Raw genomic sequence first — 15,309 nt, 5'->3', positions numbered from 1 at the left:
AAAACATTAAAAATAGTAATGTTTCCAAACTTTTGGTCTGTACTGTATATATTTTATATATATATATATATATATATATATATATATTAGTCAGCATTTATAAATACTGTTCATCTTAATGTTTAAGTTTAAGATTTCGTTAAGTTAAGATTTTTTGTGTTACATCAACAGTCTTCTCCAACGGCGAAATCTTCGAGCAGCTGCACTACATCTCCTTTGTAGAGATATTGCAAACATGCAGGAAAACTGTACTAGGTAGGGTTGTGGAGTTACATCATAGTATGAGATTATATACTTAATAAAAGATAAAAGGCTCAAATATATTTGATTAATCATGATATTCATGTGATAATAATGTATCAAACAACTGCATTTGTTGTTGTTATTCATAAGCCTCAGGGATGAGAGTTAAATTCAGCAAGAAAAATAGGAATACAAAGGAGATTTAAGCCAGTTTTGCTTGTGGATAAACTGTGAATTTTGCACATAAAATAAAGAAATTAATCTGTCTTAAATCTACTTTATATTTATATTTATATTTTTTCCTGTGGTACCCGGGGAGCAGTGTGCCTTGAAAGATGTAGTATAAATAAATCAATAACTACATAAACTGCATAAAACAATCATATACATTTTTGTTAACACTTTATTTTACGGTTACATCTATTAGTTGCTTATTACTAATAGCTATGGCTTTTCTCTCAATAAACTCTTAATTTTCTGATAATTAGTAGGATTAGGGATGTAGAACAAGGCATTAATATGTGCTTAATTAGCAGTAATACATGGCTAATATTCTAGTAATATACATTCTGATAAGCAACTAATAGATATATTGTAAAATAAAGTGTAACCGAATTTTTCAAAGAAAAAAGCAGGAGGATTTCAATATAAGCGTGATAAACTGGGTCATGTAGACAGTGATTCAACATTGCTCATGTTTGAGCATGATGCATTGTTAAAACTAACTAGATGAGTCAAGTTTGCAAATGAACCTTGAACATTGATATAAAAAAAACCTGTCTGAATGTTTGAAGCAGTTGCCTATGCTGAAGCTTCCGGCAGAACTTTGTTGACCCTGGAACCACACTGTGATTAACCAATCAGATATGAAGAAACAGTTTATAGCTTTTGTAAAGTTTAGGCTCACAATCAGTGTTAGGTTCTACATCAGGGTCAGTCACCTATAATTTCCTCTGATTTTAGGTATTACTAATGATTAAGTATGAGGAGGATATGGTCACGGCGCGGTAGAGACGGTGCCGTGAAGGAAACAGGGTCTGGGTCCAAATGCAGGGAAATTATCTTTTAATGAGAACAAAAAGGCCAACAAGGCCAAAAACAAAACAGAAACAAATCACAGGGACAAGAGCAGACGCAGCCAAAATGCAGACACCAGTATACATGAACACTTACAAATCACAATTAACATTAATCCAGCCAGACAGAGTGGTGTGAGAGTGGAGAATATATTGTCCGTGACAAAGGGGAACAGCTGTGTGTGTGAGTATGTGACAGGTGTGTCGAATTTGTGATCAGGTGTGTGTGTGTGTGGGTGACACAGCTGTGCAGAGTGAAGGTAATGAGTCTGGGAGAATGGAAGTGGCGCCCTCCAGTGGTGAGAGGGAGGAACACCGGGTCCGGACTCATGACAGATATGGTCAAGACTACATTTCTGGATTAAAATGTTGTTCCAGGGTCAACAAAATATGTTGACCTAGGAAGACATCTAACTCAGCAAAATCAGGACGTGCGAGACATCTGCATCAATCTGCTTTTCAACACCGTTTACTTTTTCAGTGTTTCTTCAGAGAGTTTGACGAGAGTTTGACTGGGTCATGTACAAACATTGATTCCACATTGCTCATGTTTGTGCATAATACATTGCTAAACCTAACTACATGAGTCAAGTTTGCAAACAAACTTTGAAATTGGGTTTTAAAAAACCCTTGTCTGAAAGTTTTAAGCAGTTGCCAATGCTGAAGTTTGAAACTTTAGATAGATGTTGTTAGCATGATATTAGCATATTTTAGCACGATTAGCATGTTAACATGAATAACATGTTTCTAACATTAACATATTGCTAGCATGTTTCTAGCATGATCAACATATTGTTAATCATGTTCCTAGCATAATTAATGTGTTGTTAGCATGTCATTAGCATGTTTATAGCATGATTTAACACATTTCTAACATGTTGTTACCATATATATGTATAGGTAGATGCCACATTCGACTGCTCCAGACACTTAGTCATGTCCGCCATCTTGGGCATCTAACTCTACGTATCTATGGTTTTTAGCATGATTAACATGTTAGCTAGCATGACTTAGCATGTTTTCCTAGGATGATCATTAAGCTTTTCTAAACACACTATACATCTTACTGTACAAAAGTGTCAACTCCCTTAATGAAAGTCTGTGGGACTTTACATAGTTATGATCATCTGTTTAACGAAAATTGTAAGTTCGACCAGTTAGAAAAAATAATTCCATCCCAAGTTTGGTGGTTGTAGCTGGAAAGCTCTTGGATTAGATACGTTTTAAAATGTAATCTCAGATGAAAAAGCAGCCATTTAAATTGCAGATCGATAGTTTGTGACCCTGGAGCACGAAACCAGTCTTAATTCTTAAGGGTATATTTTTTAGCTATAGCTGAAGAAAAAAAAACCACATTGTATGGGTCAAAATTTTAGATTTTTCTTTTATGACAACAATCATTAGGATATTAAGTAAATATTATTGATTACATTAAAGATTACTCATGTAGCCTCATCTCAAATCTGTTACTATTACTGCTGCTATTGTTATCACGTAGTTGAACTCAATTTGCACATTACTGCACTATTTGTTCTTTATTGTTAATACTGTACATTTGCATGTACAAATATACATAGTCTATATTTCTATTTTTCACATTCTATATTCCTACTCTATACTCGTGTATATAGATGCACATAGTCTAAATTTATATTTTTTCATATATAATTATTTTTATAATAATTCAACGGCCCGTCGTCAATTATTCTTTACGTATGTGTGTATATAGTTTTGCACTGTCTTGGCATTCATTGTGGACAGCAAAGTGAAAATGTTTTTCTCAATCACTATTTTCTATCAGTATGTATGTATGTTGTCCAGTTATTACAGAGGCATAAGAAAATTCCAAGATATAGAATATAAATAGAATCCTGAATTTCAGTTATTTTGCTTCGACAGAATAAAACTCACCAATCTATTAGGTAACGGAAATGAACATTTGAGGAACTAATGGATAGTTTTGATGAGCTCAAGGAGCCCCACAGCACAACGTGAATATGTACTCCCCACGTGATGTATGTTCTTCATCTCTCTTCTGATCTCAATGTAGAATTACAGACAAAACCCTTTTCCATTCTTGCTATAGCTGTGAATAATGCCTATAAACATAGTGACAGTGACCAAATGAAATGTCAAATTTGACAAAATCCACAACACTAGAGAGTCATTATTAACACAATGTTATAAAATAACCAAGTCAAGTAATGTTTGTATTGATTTTAGGTTATGTAATGTGTAGTGTTGAAATCTAATTTCTTATCATAACTCTCCTGGTTTTCCTGTGTGGGATTAGGTTTAAGATAAGGATTTGTTGTGGGTTTTGGAGACAGGAACCAATCAGACAGCAGTCTCCTCTGTGTATGAACCAAATAAAAATAGGGGAGTCATGATCTGGTTTTGAAGAGTCAAGCATTTGTTGTTCTGCAGAGAGCTACAGAGTACTTGGACGTGACTAACTTCATAGAGGGTGAGGTTTTTCAGCTGCTCAAAACTTTACACTTTACTGTTTCATAAAAGTGTGGCTTGAGTCAGTGGATCATTTGAAATGCTTATATATATATATATATATATATATATATATATATATATATATATATATATATATATATCCTCTCCATAGAAGTGTGGCTGGCAATATTGGAATGTGGACATTGAGAACAGGTTAATAATGAATAAAAACTGTTCTGTCTTCATGTTTTGTCAGGTGTGCAGTAGTACTGGTTGATTTCAGGAACAATGGCAGTCTGGCCTCTTTGTCTGTCTTTCTTTCTGCTCTTTGCTCTGGATGCTTCAGGTAATTGTTGTGAAGTGTATGTGGCCCAGTTTTCTATTCATGTGGTTTACCTCAAATCCCACAGACTGTTAGTTTGGATTTAGACATAAAATTGTAATCTGATTATTACAATTTTTAATACACACACACACACACACACACACACACACACGCAACACATAATTTTTCTTTGATTATTTCAGAGGCAACACCTCTTAATGGCACAAGCAATGGTAAGATATTGATGCTGTCTTTTAGTGTGTTACATTTGTTCTGCTCTTTTGCTCTGGATGCTTCAGGTAATTGTTGTGAAGTGTATGTGGCCCAGTTTTTAATTTATGCAGTTTACCTCAAATCCCACCGACTGTTAGTTTGGACTTAGACATAAAATTGTAATCTGATTATTAAAATGTTTAATATATTATATATAAATGTTTTCTTTTTCTTTTTTTTTAGAGGCAGCACCTCTTAATTGCAGAACCAATGGTGAGATATTTTAGGGTGTACTCACACTAGCCAGTTTGAACTGTGCCCGACTGCGTTTGACCACCAAAGCGCGGTTCGTTTGACTAGTGTGAGTGCTCCGTACCATGCCCGGGCGTGGCTCGATTGGCCGGCCCTGGCCCGCTTGGAATAGGTGGGCCAGAGCACGGTTCAGTTGGACTCGGGCGCGGTTCGCATGCAGTGTGAGCGCTAACTGTCTGGAGCACGGAACAGGACGCGTGGCGTCACGGTTTTGCGACGCTCCAAAAGCTCAGCTGGTACCTTGCAAACCTCCTCATACGAGCAGCACGATTACGTGAAAATTTTCGCACCACTAAGGCGACACATCTGTTTATCAACAGGCTGTGAGAGGGCTGTGGACCACCCTGGACCAAACGACACAAAATTATCCACAAAGAAAACAGAGCGATGGACTCCATTGTGTTCAGAGAGCGCCGCTCTTCCTGTTTATCCCGAAACCGTCGCACCATAATGACGTAAGCGTGCTCCGGCACGAATGCTGAAACCCTATGCGAGTGCAGGCCAGAGGGGGAGTGGGGAGGGGGGGCAATCGTACTCGGGCCCGGTTCATGGCAACCGTGCCTAGTGTGAGTACACCCTTAGTGTGTTACATTTGTTCTGTCTAGTTGTAGTGACAAAAGCAGGGTCGTCACTGGTGAAAGGTGGTGATGATTATAGGGACCCACGGATGTGGACAGAGCTCAAACACTGAACTGAGTTCTCCATCTGCACCTGAGTGAACAAAAACATAAACATACAAACACAAAAAGAGATGAAAAGCTTAATTCAGCATCAGTGCGCTGTGTTCTGTGCACACAGAGAGCTACGTCTAAGCCCTTCAACACCAAATTGAGTTTTGCCTCTTCTTGCTCTTGAACGGACAAATGAATAAAATATTATGTTGTACCTGTCTTGGCGGTCGGTTACCTCTTAAGTGAATGTAAACTGTTGAGAAAGAAATCGGATGGATTGTCTCTTAAAGTGACTGCACCTAATTTAGCAGCTGCTGTCGATGTCCTTATTTTAATCCAAGAAATCTAATGAGAGAAAATCTCTCACTGCCCTTCACTAAATTACTTTGTCATTTTAACAAGAATTCAACTCTTTTTTATTTATACAGTGAAGACTACGCAATGCTATTTACATTTGATTATATGGTCTCTGTAACTGGACAATTACAAACTTAAACATTGTTTAATTTGTATCTTTGTTCTGTTTATTTCTTTGTGCTTTTTACACATTTTAAACAGGGACCTGTACCCTGGTCAGACAAGGTGCGTATACATACAATATCAATCTGATCTAAGTTTAATGAAAATACTAAAGGTTTAAGGCAGCAATAATACTCACCTATCTTTCTTACAGAAACCTGTGAAAGTGGATGGTCTGCATATAAAGGTAGATGCTTCCGCTTTTTTAACTTTCCGCGTTCCTGGATTGATGCAGAGGTATGAGATGCCATCTTATCATAGGGATTCCTTCATTTCTAAGTCTTGAAATTTTCAGTTAGTTAACAATAGTTTTTATGTCCTACTCTCTTTAGAAACAGTGTTTGGGCTACGATGGGAACCTGGCTTCTGTACACAGTTATGAGGAGTACATCTTCGTACAGATCATGATTAAATATCAAACTCAAGAGACAACTGAGTCCTGGATAGGAGGCTATGACGCTGTTTCAGTATGTTTGTTTTACATTTGTTTAGCGTACTTGTCAATAGCCATTCTTTTTCTTTTTATTTTGTATATTGTAGTTGTTTTTGAGTTATGTCATAGAATAAAAAGTAAGATTAGGATACAGCTGATATGTTTGGCATGGTAGGTCTACTGGTTTCTATAGAGAAACACAAACATGTTTTTGATGCGTTAACATCATGAACTTGTGATCCAAATGGTTGGTGTGAACATGTTTTTTTATATTTACGAATATCAAATAATGCCATGTAGGTGTGTGATGGAAACGGAGTGTCCTTTATGGTGTTCTGTTCACAGGAGGGAACATGGCTCTGGAGTGATGGATCAAAACTGGACCAAGAGATATGGGCTCCTTCACAACCTGACAATAGCAATAGAAACGAGCACTGTCTTATGATGAACTATCAACGTGAGTGTTTTAAATGTTTATGAAATATCATCACTATTTATATCTTTGTTTTATCTTGGAAATCCTTAGTAGCCTCAATTCCAATAACCAGCCGAATGTAGAACTGTATTTTAACTTCACCTAATGTTTATGAAATGGTAAAGGACTAGAATTGGCTGTATTACCTTAACAAGCATTACATTTTATCAGAATACTTATACTGTAACAATAATAGATTTTTTTCCCTTCCTGCTATAGCCTCGAGCAACTGGAATGACAACCCCTGTCATATTAAAAAGCCTTATGTGTGTGTGAAGAAATAAACACCAGCATTTAAGTTTCATGTAAAATTGTGAATGTCTTATTGTCTTGCATTAAAGGAATAGTTGACCAAAAAATGACAATTTTAAAACATCGCTTACCCTCAGTCGATCCAAGATAAAGATTAGTTCTTCATCAGAACAGATCTGAAGAAATATAACTTTACATCATTTGCTTATTGATGGAGATCCTCTGCAGTGAATGGGTGCCATCAGAATGAAAGCTCAAACAGCAGATCATGAAGACATCACAATAGTCCACACGACTCCAGTCCATCAATTAATGTCTTGTGAAGTGAAAGGTTGCAAATTTGTAATCAATTTTTCATTTTTTGGTCAATTGCTCCTTTAACTAATTCTCCCTAATTTCTTTACGAATGTGCAAGTAGAACTCAATAAATATCAAGCAGTTGCATTTAATTGTTTCTGTGGGTTTTTGTCTCATTCCACATATCAGATGTGCATTTTCTGAATGAAATTCCTGAAGATTTTCGGTAAACTTTGGATCTGCGTAAATAAAATTCAGCATCAGAGGTGCTTTGCTTTTGTCATGCCATTGTATTATTATAGGAAATAAATAGAAACATTTGCTAATCGAGTTGTTATAAAACAAACTGTAAAATAATTCAAAGAGGAGTGTGCCAAAGAAAGATGTTTTTTGTCAAAATGTCTATTTCATGAAATTACAAAGCTTATATAATCAGAAGCAATACAAATACAAAATTATAGAGTAACCCGTGACGGTGATTGGTCCACATTAAGGAGATACTTTCATTTTTTTAACGCCCCAAAACTGGACTGGTATGAGATGGCAGCTTCGAATGTTGTTTCCTTCATCTTGACGAATTTCTCGAGTTGCAGTTAACTGCAGTCCTTATGTCCTCGTCTTGGAAAATATCTTTGGAAAGTAGTACTTCAATAGCACTCCTACTATTTGAAAAAATATTATATCAAAAACATCATTGTAAACAAAGACCTGGTTTAGGAGTATATATAGTATTTATGTACGTTTTATATTCATTTTTAATGTTTCATGTTGTTCAGCATGTCATGTTATCAAATTGAGAAATAAGTCAATGGCATTTCAGGAGCTAAGGGTCCAAAATGAGAAGGGTCTGGCTCCAGACATGCACCTGAATTCTCAGACACCTGCACTTCCACAAGTGACGTCCCTTGCAGTCTTTAAATTAATGAATCAATAAATCATTTTAAGAGCATGTCTGCAGCCAGACCCTCCTCATTTTGGACACTTCACTCCTGAATTGCCAGCAAATACTCAGGAACCCGCACAAAACAGAAAACCATGCATTAAAACAATAAAACTTCAAAGAGAGCAAACAATATCTCTCTACACACATATACCCTTTCGCACATGAGTTTAAAATATTCTAGCTGAGCCCCCGGCGTGAGTTTTTTTTAGACAACCGTTATTTTAGAGTTTACCGCCTTATTGTTTCCATGGCGACGCGTCATGCTTGTCATGTGACACAACGCAGCTACAATACATCTGTATGCACATGGATCGCTTTTATTTAGTTATACCTGTTTTATTCAAAATATTCACAAACGTTGTTCTGACCTCTCTGAAGTAAATTAAGAGTTTGTTTTTTAACATAATTGTGTGTGCAACAGTGCCCCCTTTTGGCTAACCAGCAGCAGTAGCTTTAGTTTAAGTTTCACTTTCGGTAGTAAATTTCCATCAACAGTCAATAGAGTGTGCAGCAGAGCAGAGTGCTAGTGGTGTTTTCTCCTGCTGCAATTTTTTTCTTTACACTGTTGCCTTGGATACTATTTGTCCATAAGTACTGTACATATTACTAAAAAATTTTTAAAAGTAATTGTACTTGGCATATCTTTGGTTTATTGGAGTTTTCTCATGTCAAATGACTAAACTGATGGTTAGCATGGCTATTAGTTTTGACTCAGCATTTCTGTTGCTGTAAGGTGTGTACTTTAGGTATCTGTATTGGTTTGAGCTCATTTCTGTTTGTCTTTTGCTCTTTGTTACAGTTTTACAGTACAATAAGAAAAGTAAAGTTTCTTTGTGGAACTCAAGTAAAGTTATGCCTTGTTTTTTTTCTGGAAGAACTTTACACTGTTAGCTAATTGTCGAGCTTTGAAGAAGTGAGTCTCCATATATTAAAAAGTCAGAAGGCTGTTGCTGCTGCAACAGCAGAAGCAGCTGCATATGAAGAAGATGATAAGTCTATCAAGAGTGAACTTAGTCCAGAGTTATTAGAGTTACCTATCAGTTCAGCTCAAACGCACCTCTGAATATGTCAGGCAACACTCAGAAGCACAATTTGCATTGAAGGTTGATCTAAACCTTTCATCGAGGAAAGAACTGGATTTGATAACAAAATGGCTTGGTGAGGAGTCTGCAGAGCAAGCAAAGAGGATTCGCTCTGTGCATGTGTTCAACCCAACAGCAGCACTCGACTTAGTCTGGCAAAGACTAGAAGAATGTTATGGGTCATCAGAAGCAGTAGAACATGCTCTGCTGAAAAGATTTCCCTAAACTCACCAACAAAGATAATGTTGGGCTAAGGGAGTTAGGTGACATTCTTCAGGAGATAGAGTGCGCAAAAGAGGGAGGATATTAACCTGGCTTGTCATATTTGGACACAGCTCGTGGAATAAATCCCATGGTGGAGAAATTACCTTACAGCTTGCAAGAGAAATGGGTAGCCACAGGATCCAAATATAAGGATGACAATGGAGTCGCATTTCCACCTTTTCATTACTTCTCCAGCTTTGTAAGACAACCGGCACGAGTGAAAAACGATCCCAGTTTTGCCTTTACATCCTCCAGCACCCAATGCTTGAAAATTGAGAAATACACAAGAAGTGGCAACAGAGCTTCTGTGACTGTACACAAAACAGATGTTCCACAAGATTCTATGACAATCCAGTGTAGCTCTGGTGAGAAGATTATGGAAAGTCTTGATAAGCTATGTCCCATTCATAAAAAGCCCCACCTGCTAAAAAAAAGCAGGAGCTTCATAGCTAGGCATATTGACAAAAGAAAATCATTCCTGAAGGAGAACCGTATTTGTTTCAGATGTTGTGGGTCAGTACAGCATACTGCCAAAGACTGCAGAGTGACACTTAAATGACTGGAGTGTAACAGTCAGAAACACGTCTCAGCGCTACATCCTGGTCCTTCTCCCACTACGACAGGGAGCCAAGAAGCCGACAAAGATGATGGCAGGGAGGTGAGTGGAAATGCTTTGACACCAGTGACATCCAAATGCACAGAGATATGCGGCAATTCAGATGGTCAACATTCCTGCTCCAAAATCAGTCCAGTGATAGTGTATCCTGCTGGAAAAAGAGGAAGGAAAGAAAATATGCAGTGTTAGACGAACAGAGTAAGAAATCAGAAAAAATATAAAATAAACATAAAATAATTCCTATTATTTTAAATATAATAATTTCATTTAAATATTTAAGCAACTAGTTCCATTCCTATTGTAAAATGAACATGGCTTTTGAATCAAAATTCCTATTAACTTGGTCACCCAATCTTGCTCTCATTCAACAGTGCACTACACAAGTTATCTTTTAGTAAAATCAAGCCCAAATCTCTGAAACTCTCTAATGGATTAACTTTCATACTGTGTCCCAGGGATAACAAGATACACATTTTAGATGTCTTCACATGTTAGATATAAAGTTTTAAGCACATGCAATGTTTTAAATTCATCTATTCAGACAAGTTATTAAATAATAAATGCATATCTTATTTTAATTAGGGCCCGAGCACCGAGGTGCGAGGACCCTCTTGTATCTGCTTTGTTTATTATTAGGGCCCGAGCACCGATGGTGCGAGGACCCTTTTGGAATTGCTCCGTTTATTATTATTATTATTAGGGCCCGAGCACCGATGGTGCGAGGACCCTCTTGGAATTGCTCCGTTTATTATTATTAGGGCCCGAGCACCGATGGTGTGCAAAATTGGTGTTGTTTTTGGCATTTTCAGGGGTTGTACTTTAACGAACTCCTCCTAGAGATTTATTCAGATCAACATCAAACTTGGTCAGTTAAATCTAAAGGCCTTTGCGAAGTTAAATTGGGAAGATCTTGAGATTTCATTAAAGGGAGTGTCCATGGCGGCCTGACAAATTTCGATGTTTCGCCATGAAAAAGGAAGTTGCTGTAACTCAGACATACAATGTCCAATCTGCCCCAAACTTTGCATGTTAGATAAGACTTCTGCCCTTAACAGATCTACATGCCCATATTCAATTATAGTCATAGCGCCACCTGCTGGCAACAGGAAGTGACATATTTTACGCTGAGACAAACTACGGTAGCACTTTATTTTACAGTCCTGTTCCTCATGTACATACTATGTACTTATTATAGTAATTACAATAACTATGTATTAACTAGGTACTAACCCTGAACCTACCCCTAAACCTAACCCTACCCCATGTAGTTACCTTGTATTACCAGAACTTTCTTAGATAAATACACTGTAGGTACACTATAAGTACATGTTAGTACACGTACTGTAAAATAAAGTGCAACCCAAACTACTCCTAGAGATTTTTTGACATTAATGTATTTTTGTGGTCAGTCTAATCTAAAGGCCTGTGTAATGTTAAATTGTGAAGATCTTGAGTTTTCGTTAAGGGGCGTGTCCATGGCGCCGTGACAAAATTCAAAGTCTCGCCATGGGAATAAAAGATGTTATAACTCAGGCATAAAATATCCGATCTTCCCCAAACTTCACATGTGTGATAAAAGTCCTGGCCTGAACCGATCTGAAGGCCAATATTCCATCGGGTGTGGCAAAATGGCTCGATAGCGCCACCTGTACACTTTCAACAGAGTGCACCTCGAGCTATGTTTCACGTACATGTACAAAAATTGGTACACACATGTAACACACCAATACCTACAAAAAAGTCTCTTGGTACGAAATCCTAATCCCAACAGGAAGTCGGTTATTTTTAATTTTCCCTGCAAAATTGGTGTTGTTTTTGCCATTTTCAGGGGTTGTACTTTAACGAACTCCTCCTAGAGATTTATTCAGATGAACACCAAACTTGGTCAGCGTAATCTAAAGCCATTTGCGATGTTAAATTGCGAAGGACTTGAGGTTTCGTTAAAGGGCGTGTCCATGGCGGCCTGACAAATTTCGATGTTTCGCCAATAAAAAGGAAGTTGCTGTAACTCAGACATACAATGTCCAATCTGCCCCAAACTTCACATGTTGGATAAGACTCTTGACCTGAACAGATCTACATGCCAATATTCAGTTATAGTCATAGCGCCACCTATTGGCAACAGGAAGTGAAATATTTTACACTGCGACAAACTACTCCTAGAAATTTTATGACATCAATGTTATTTTTGTGGTCAGTCTAATCTAAAGACCTGTGTGATGTTTAGTTGTGAAGATCTTGAGTTTTCGTTAAAAAAGGCGTGTCCATGGCGCCGTGACGAAGTTTGATGTGTCGCCATGGGAATAAAAGATGTTATAACTCAGGCATTTTCAGGGGTTGTACTTTAACGAACTCCTCCTAGAGATTTATTCAGATCAGCATCAAACTTGGTCAGTTAAATCTAAAGGCCTTTGCGATGTTAAATTGGGAAGATCTTGAGATTTCGTTAAAGGGAGTGTCCATGGCGGCCTGACAAATTTCGATGTTTCGCCATGAAAAAGGAAGTTGCTGTAACTCAGACATACAATGTCCAATCTGCCCCAAACTTTGCAGAAGTTGTTGTAACTCAGGCATAAAATGTTTGATCTTCCCCAAACTTCACATGTTCGATAAGAGTGCAGCCCTGAACACATCTGAAGGCCAATATTCCATTATAATGATAGCGCCACCTGATGGCAACAGGAAGATTGGAACATATATGGAATAAACATTGATATATTCTACTTATATTTATGAGTTTAAATGCATATTTCTCACCGTTCACCTATTTACTAAAGCCAATCGCTGCCGGTGAGCCCGGGAGCGAGGGCCCGTTCATCGCTGCTTGCAGCTTTAATTATTATTATTATTCTTCTTCTCTTAGATGAATCGCATTTTTGAGGGACTAAACATGCTCGAAAAGTCATGAAACTTTGCACACACCTCAGAACTGGCGAAAATTTACGTCTGATATGGGTTTCAGAAGTGATTATGGCAAAATGGCTCGACAGCGCCACCTATACACGTTCAACGGTGTGCGCTTCGAGCTACGTTTCACGTACATGTATGAAAATTGGTATACACATGTATCTCTCCAATACCTACAAAAAAGTCTCTTGGAGCAAAATCCGAAACCCAACAGGAAATCGGTTATTTTTAATTTTATGAGCAAATTTTGTGTCATTTTTGTCATTTCCATGCGTTGTATTTTAACGAACTCCTCCTAGAGATTAATTCAGATCAACACCAAAGTTGGTATGCCTAATCTAAAGGCCTTTGCGATGTTAAATTGCGAAGATTTTGAGTTTTCGTTAAAGGGCGTGTCCGTGGCGGCCTGGCGAATTTCGATGATTCGCCATGAAAAATTAAGTTGCTATAACTCAGATATACAATGTCCAATGTGTCCAAAACTTCACATGTTTAATAAGACTCCTGACCTGAACAGATTGACATGCCCATATTCAGTTATAGTCATAGCGCCACCTATAGGCAACAGGAAGTGACATATTTTGCACTGCGACAAACTACTCCTAGAAATTTTATGACATCAATGTCTTTTTTGTGGTCAGTCTAATCTAAAGGCCTGTGCGATGTTAAATTGTGAAGATCTTGAGTTTTCGTTAAAAGGCGTGTCCATGGCGCCATGACGAAGTTTGATGTCTCGCCAAGGGAATAAAATATGTTATAACTCAAGCATAAAATGTCTGATCTTCCCCAAACTTCACATGTGTGATAAGAGTCCTGGCCTGAACACATCTATAGGCCAATATTCCATCGGGTGTGGCAAAATGGCTCGATAGCGCCACCTATACACTTTCAACATAGCGCGCCTCGAGCTCCGTTTCAAGTGCATGTACAAAAATTGGTACACACATGTAACACACCAGTACCTACAAAAAAGTCTCTTGGTACGAAATCCTAATCCCAACAGGAAGTCGGTTATTTTGAAATTTCCCTGCAAAATTGGCGTTGTTTTTGCCATTTTCAGGGGTTGTACTTTAACGAACTCCTCCTAGAGATTTATTTGGATGAACACCAAACTTGGTCAGTGTAATCGAAAGCCATTTGCGATGTAAAATTGCGAAGGACTTGAGGTTTCGTTAAAGGGCGTGTCCATGGCGGCCTGACAAATTTCGATGTTTCGCCATGAAAAAGGAAGTTGCTGTAACTCAGACATACAATGTCTATTCTGCCCCAAACTTCACATGTTGGACAAGACTCTTGACCTGAACAGTTCTACATGCCAATATTCAGTTATAGTCATAGCGCCACCTATTGGCAACAGGAAGTGAAATATTTTACACTGCGACTAACTACTCCTAGAAATTTTATGACATCAATGTTATTTTTGTGGTCAGTCTAATCTAAAGACCTGTGTGATGTTTAGTTGTGAAGATCTTGAGTTTTCGTTAAAAGGCATGTTCATGGCGCCGTGACGAAGTTCGATGTGTCGCCATGGGAATAAAAGATGTTATAACTCAGGCATAAAATGTCCGATCTTGCCCAAACTTCACATGTGTGATAAGGGTCCTGGCCTGAACAGACCTGAAGGCCAATATTCCATTGGGTGTGGCAAAATGGCTCGATAGCGCCACCTATACACTTTCAACTGAGTGCATATACACTTTCAACGGAGTGCGCCTCAAGCTACGTGTCACGTACATGTACGAAAATCGGTACACATATGTAAGACACCAATAGCTACGAAAAAGTCTCTTGGTACAAAATCCGAATCCCAACAGGAAGTCGGTTATTTTGAATTTTCCCTGCAAAATTGGTGTTGTTTTTGCCATTTTCAGGGGTTGTACTTTAACGAACTCCTCCTACAGATTTATTCAGATCAATATCAAACTTGGTCAGTGTAATCTTAAGCCCTTTGCAATGGTAAATTGCGAAGATCTTGAGGTTTCGTTTAAGGGAGTGTCCATGGCGGCCTGACAAATTTCGATGTTTCGCCATGAAAAAGGAAGTTGCTGTAACTCAGACATACAATGTCTATTCTGCCCCAAACTTCACATGTTGGACAAGACTCTTGACCTGAACAGTTCTACATGCCAATATTCAGTTATAGTCATAGCGCCACCTATTGGCAACAGGAAGTCACATGTTTTACGCTGCGACAAACTACTCCTAGAAATCTTTTGACATTAATGTATTTTTT

At 37.9% G+C, this 15,309-nt stretch overlaps 2 protein-coding genes across 3 annotated transcripts in view; one reads left to right on the top strand and one right to left on the bottom strand.

Annotated features, from left to right (window-relative positions):
* Positions 1-15,309, bottom strand: part of LOC132134918 (galactose-specific lectin nattectin-like) — a 154,697-nt gene that overhangs the window by 126,785 nt on the left and 12,603 nt on the right. The gene's annotated exons all lie outside the window — the stretch shown is intronic.
* Positions 3,702-7,341, top strand: LOC132135342 (galactose-specific lectin nattectin-like). Of its 2 annotated transcripts, XM_059547189.1 has the most exons (9): positions 3,702-3,786; positions 4,024-4,113; positions 4,296-4,325; positions 4,549-4,578; positions 5,847-5,870; positions 5,962-6,044; positions 6,140-6,274; positions 6,586-6,697; positions 6,935-7,341. In XM_059547189.1, exons 2-9 carry the CDS (start codon positions 4,056-4,058, stop codon positions 6,997-6,999), a joined length of 537 nt encoding a protein of 178 aa, XP_059403172.1. In that variant the 5' UTR covers positions 3,702-3,786; positions 4,024-4,055; the 3' UTR covers positions 7,000-7,341. The 2 variants fall into 2 exon arrangements, with proteins under 2 accessions (XP_059403172.1, XP_059403178.1); XM_059547195.1 differs by lacking the exon at positions 4,549-4,578 and having other exon boundaries at positions 6,935-7,340.

This window comes from Carassius carassius, chromosome 1 (genome assembly GCF_963082965.1).
Source record: "Carassius carassius chromosome 1, fCarCar2.1, whole genome shotgun sequence".
Taxonomy (NCBI): Eukaryota; Metazoa; Chordata; class Actinopteri; order Cypriniformes; family Cyprinidae; genus Carassius; species Carassius carassius.
This window is presented reverse-complemented; position numbering and strand designations above follow the sequence as displayed.

Coding starts and splice junctions, on each gene's coding strand:
- LOC132135342 (XM_059547189.1), top strand. CDS start 4,056: ATGGCAGTCTGGCCTCTTTGTCTGTCTTTCTTTCTGCTCTTTGCTCTG. Junction 4,326..4,548: donor TCTTAATGGCACAAGCAATG/GTAAGATATTGA, acceptor CTTTTTTTTTAG/AGGCAGCACCTCTTAATTGC. Junction 6,045..6,139: donor GTTCCTGGATTGATGCAGAG/GTATGAGATGCC, acceptor TACTCTCTTTAG/AAACAGTGTTTGGGCTACGA.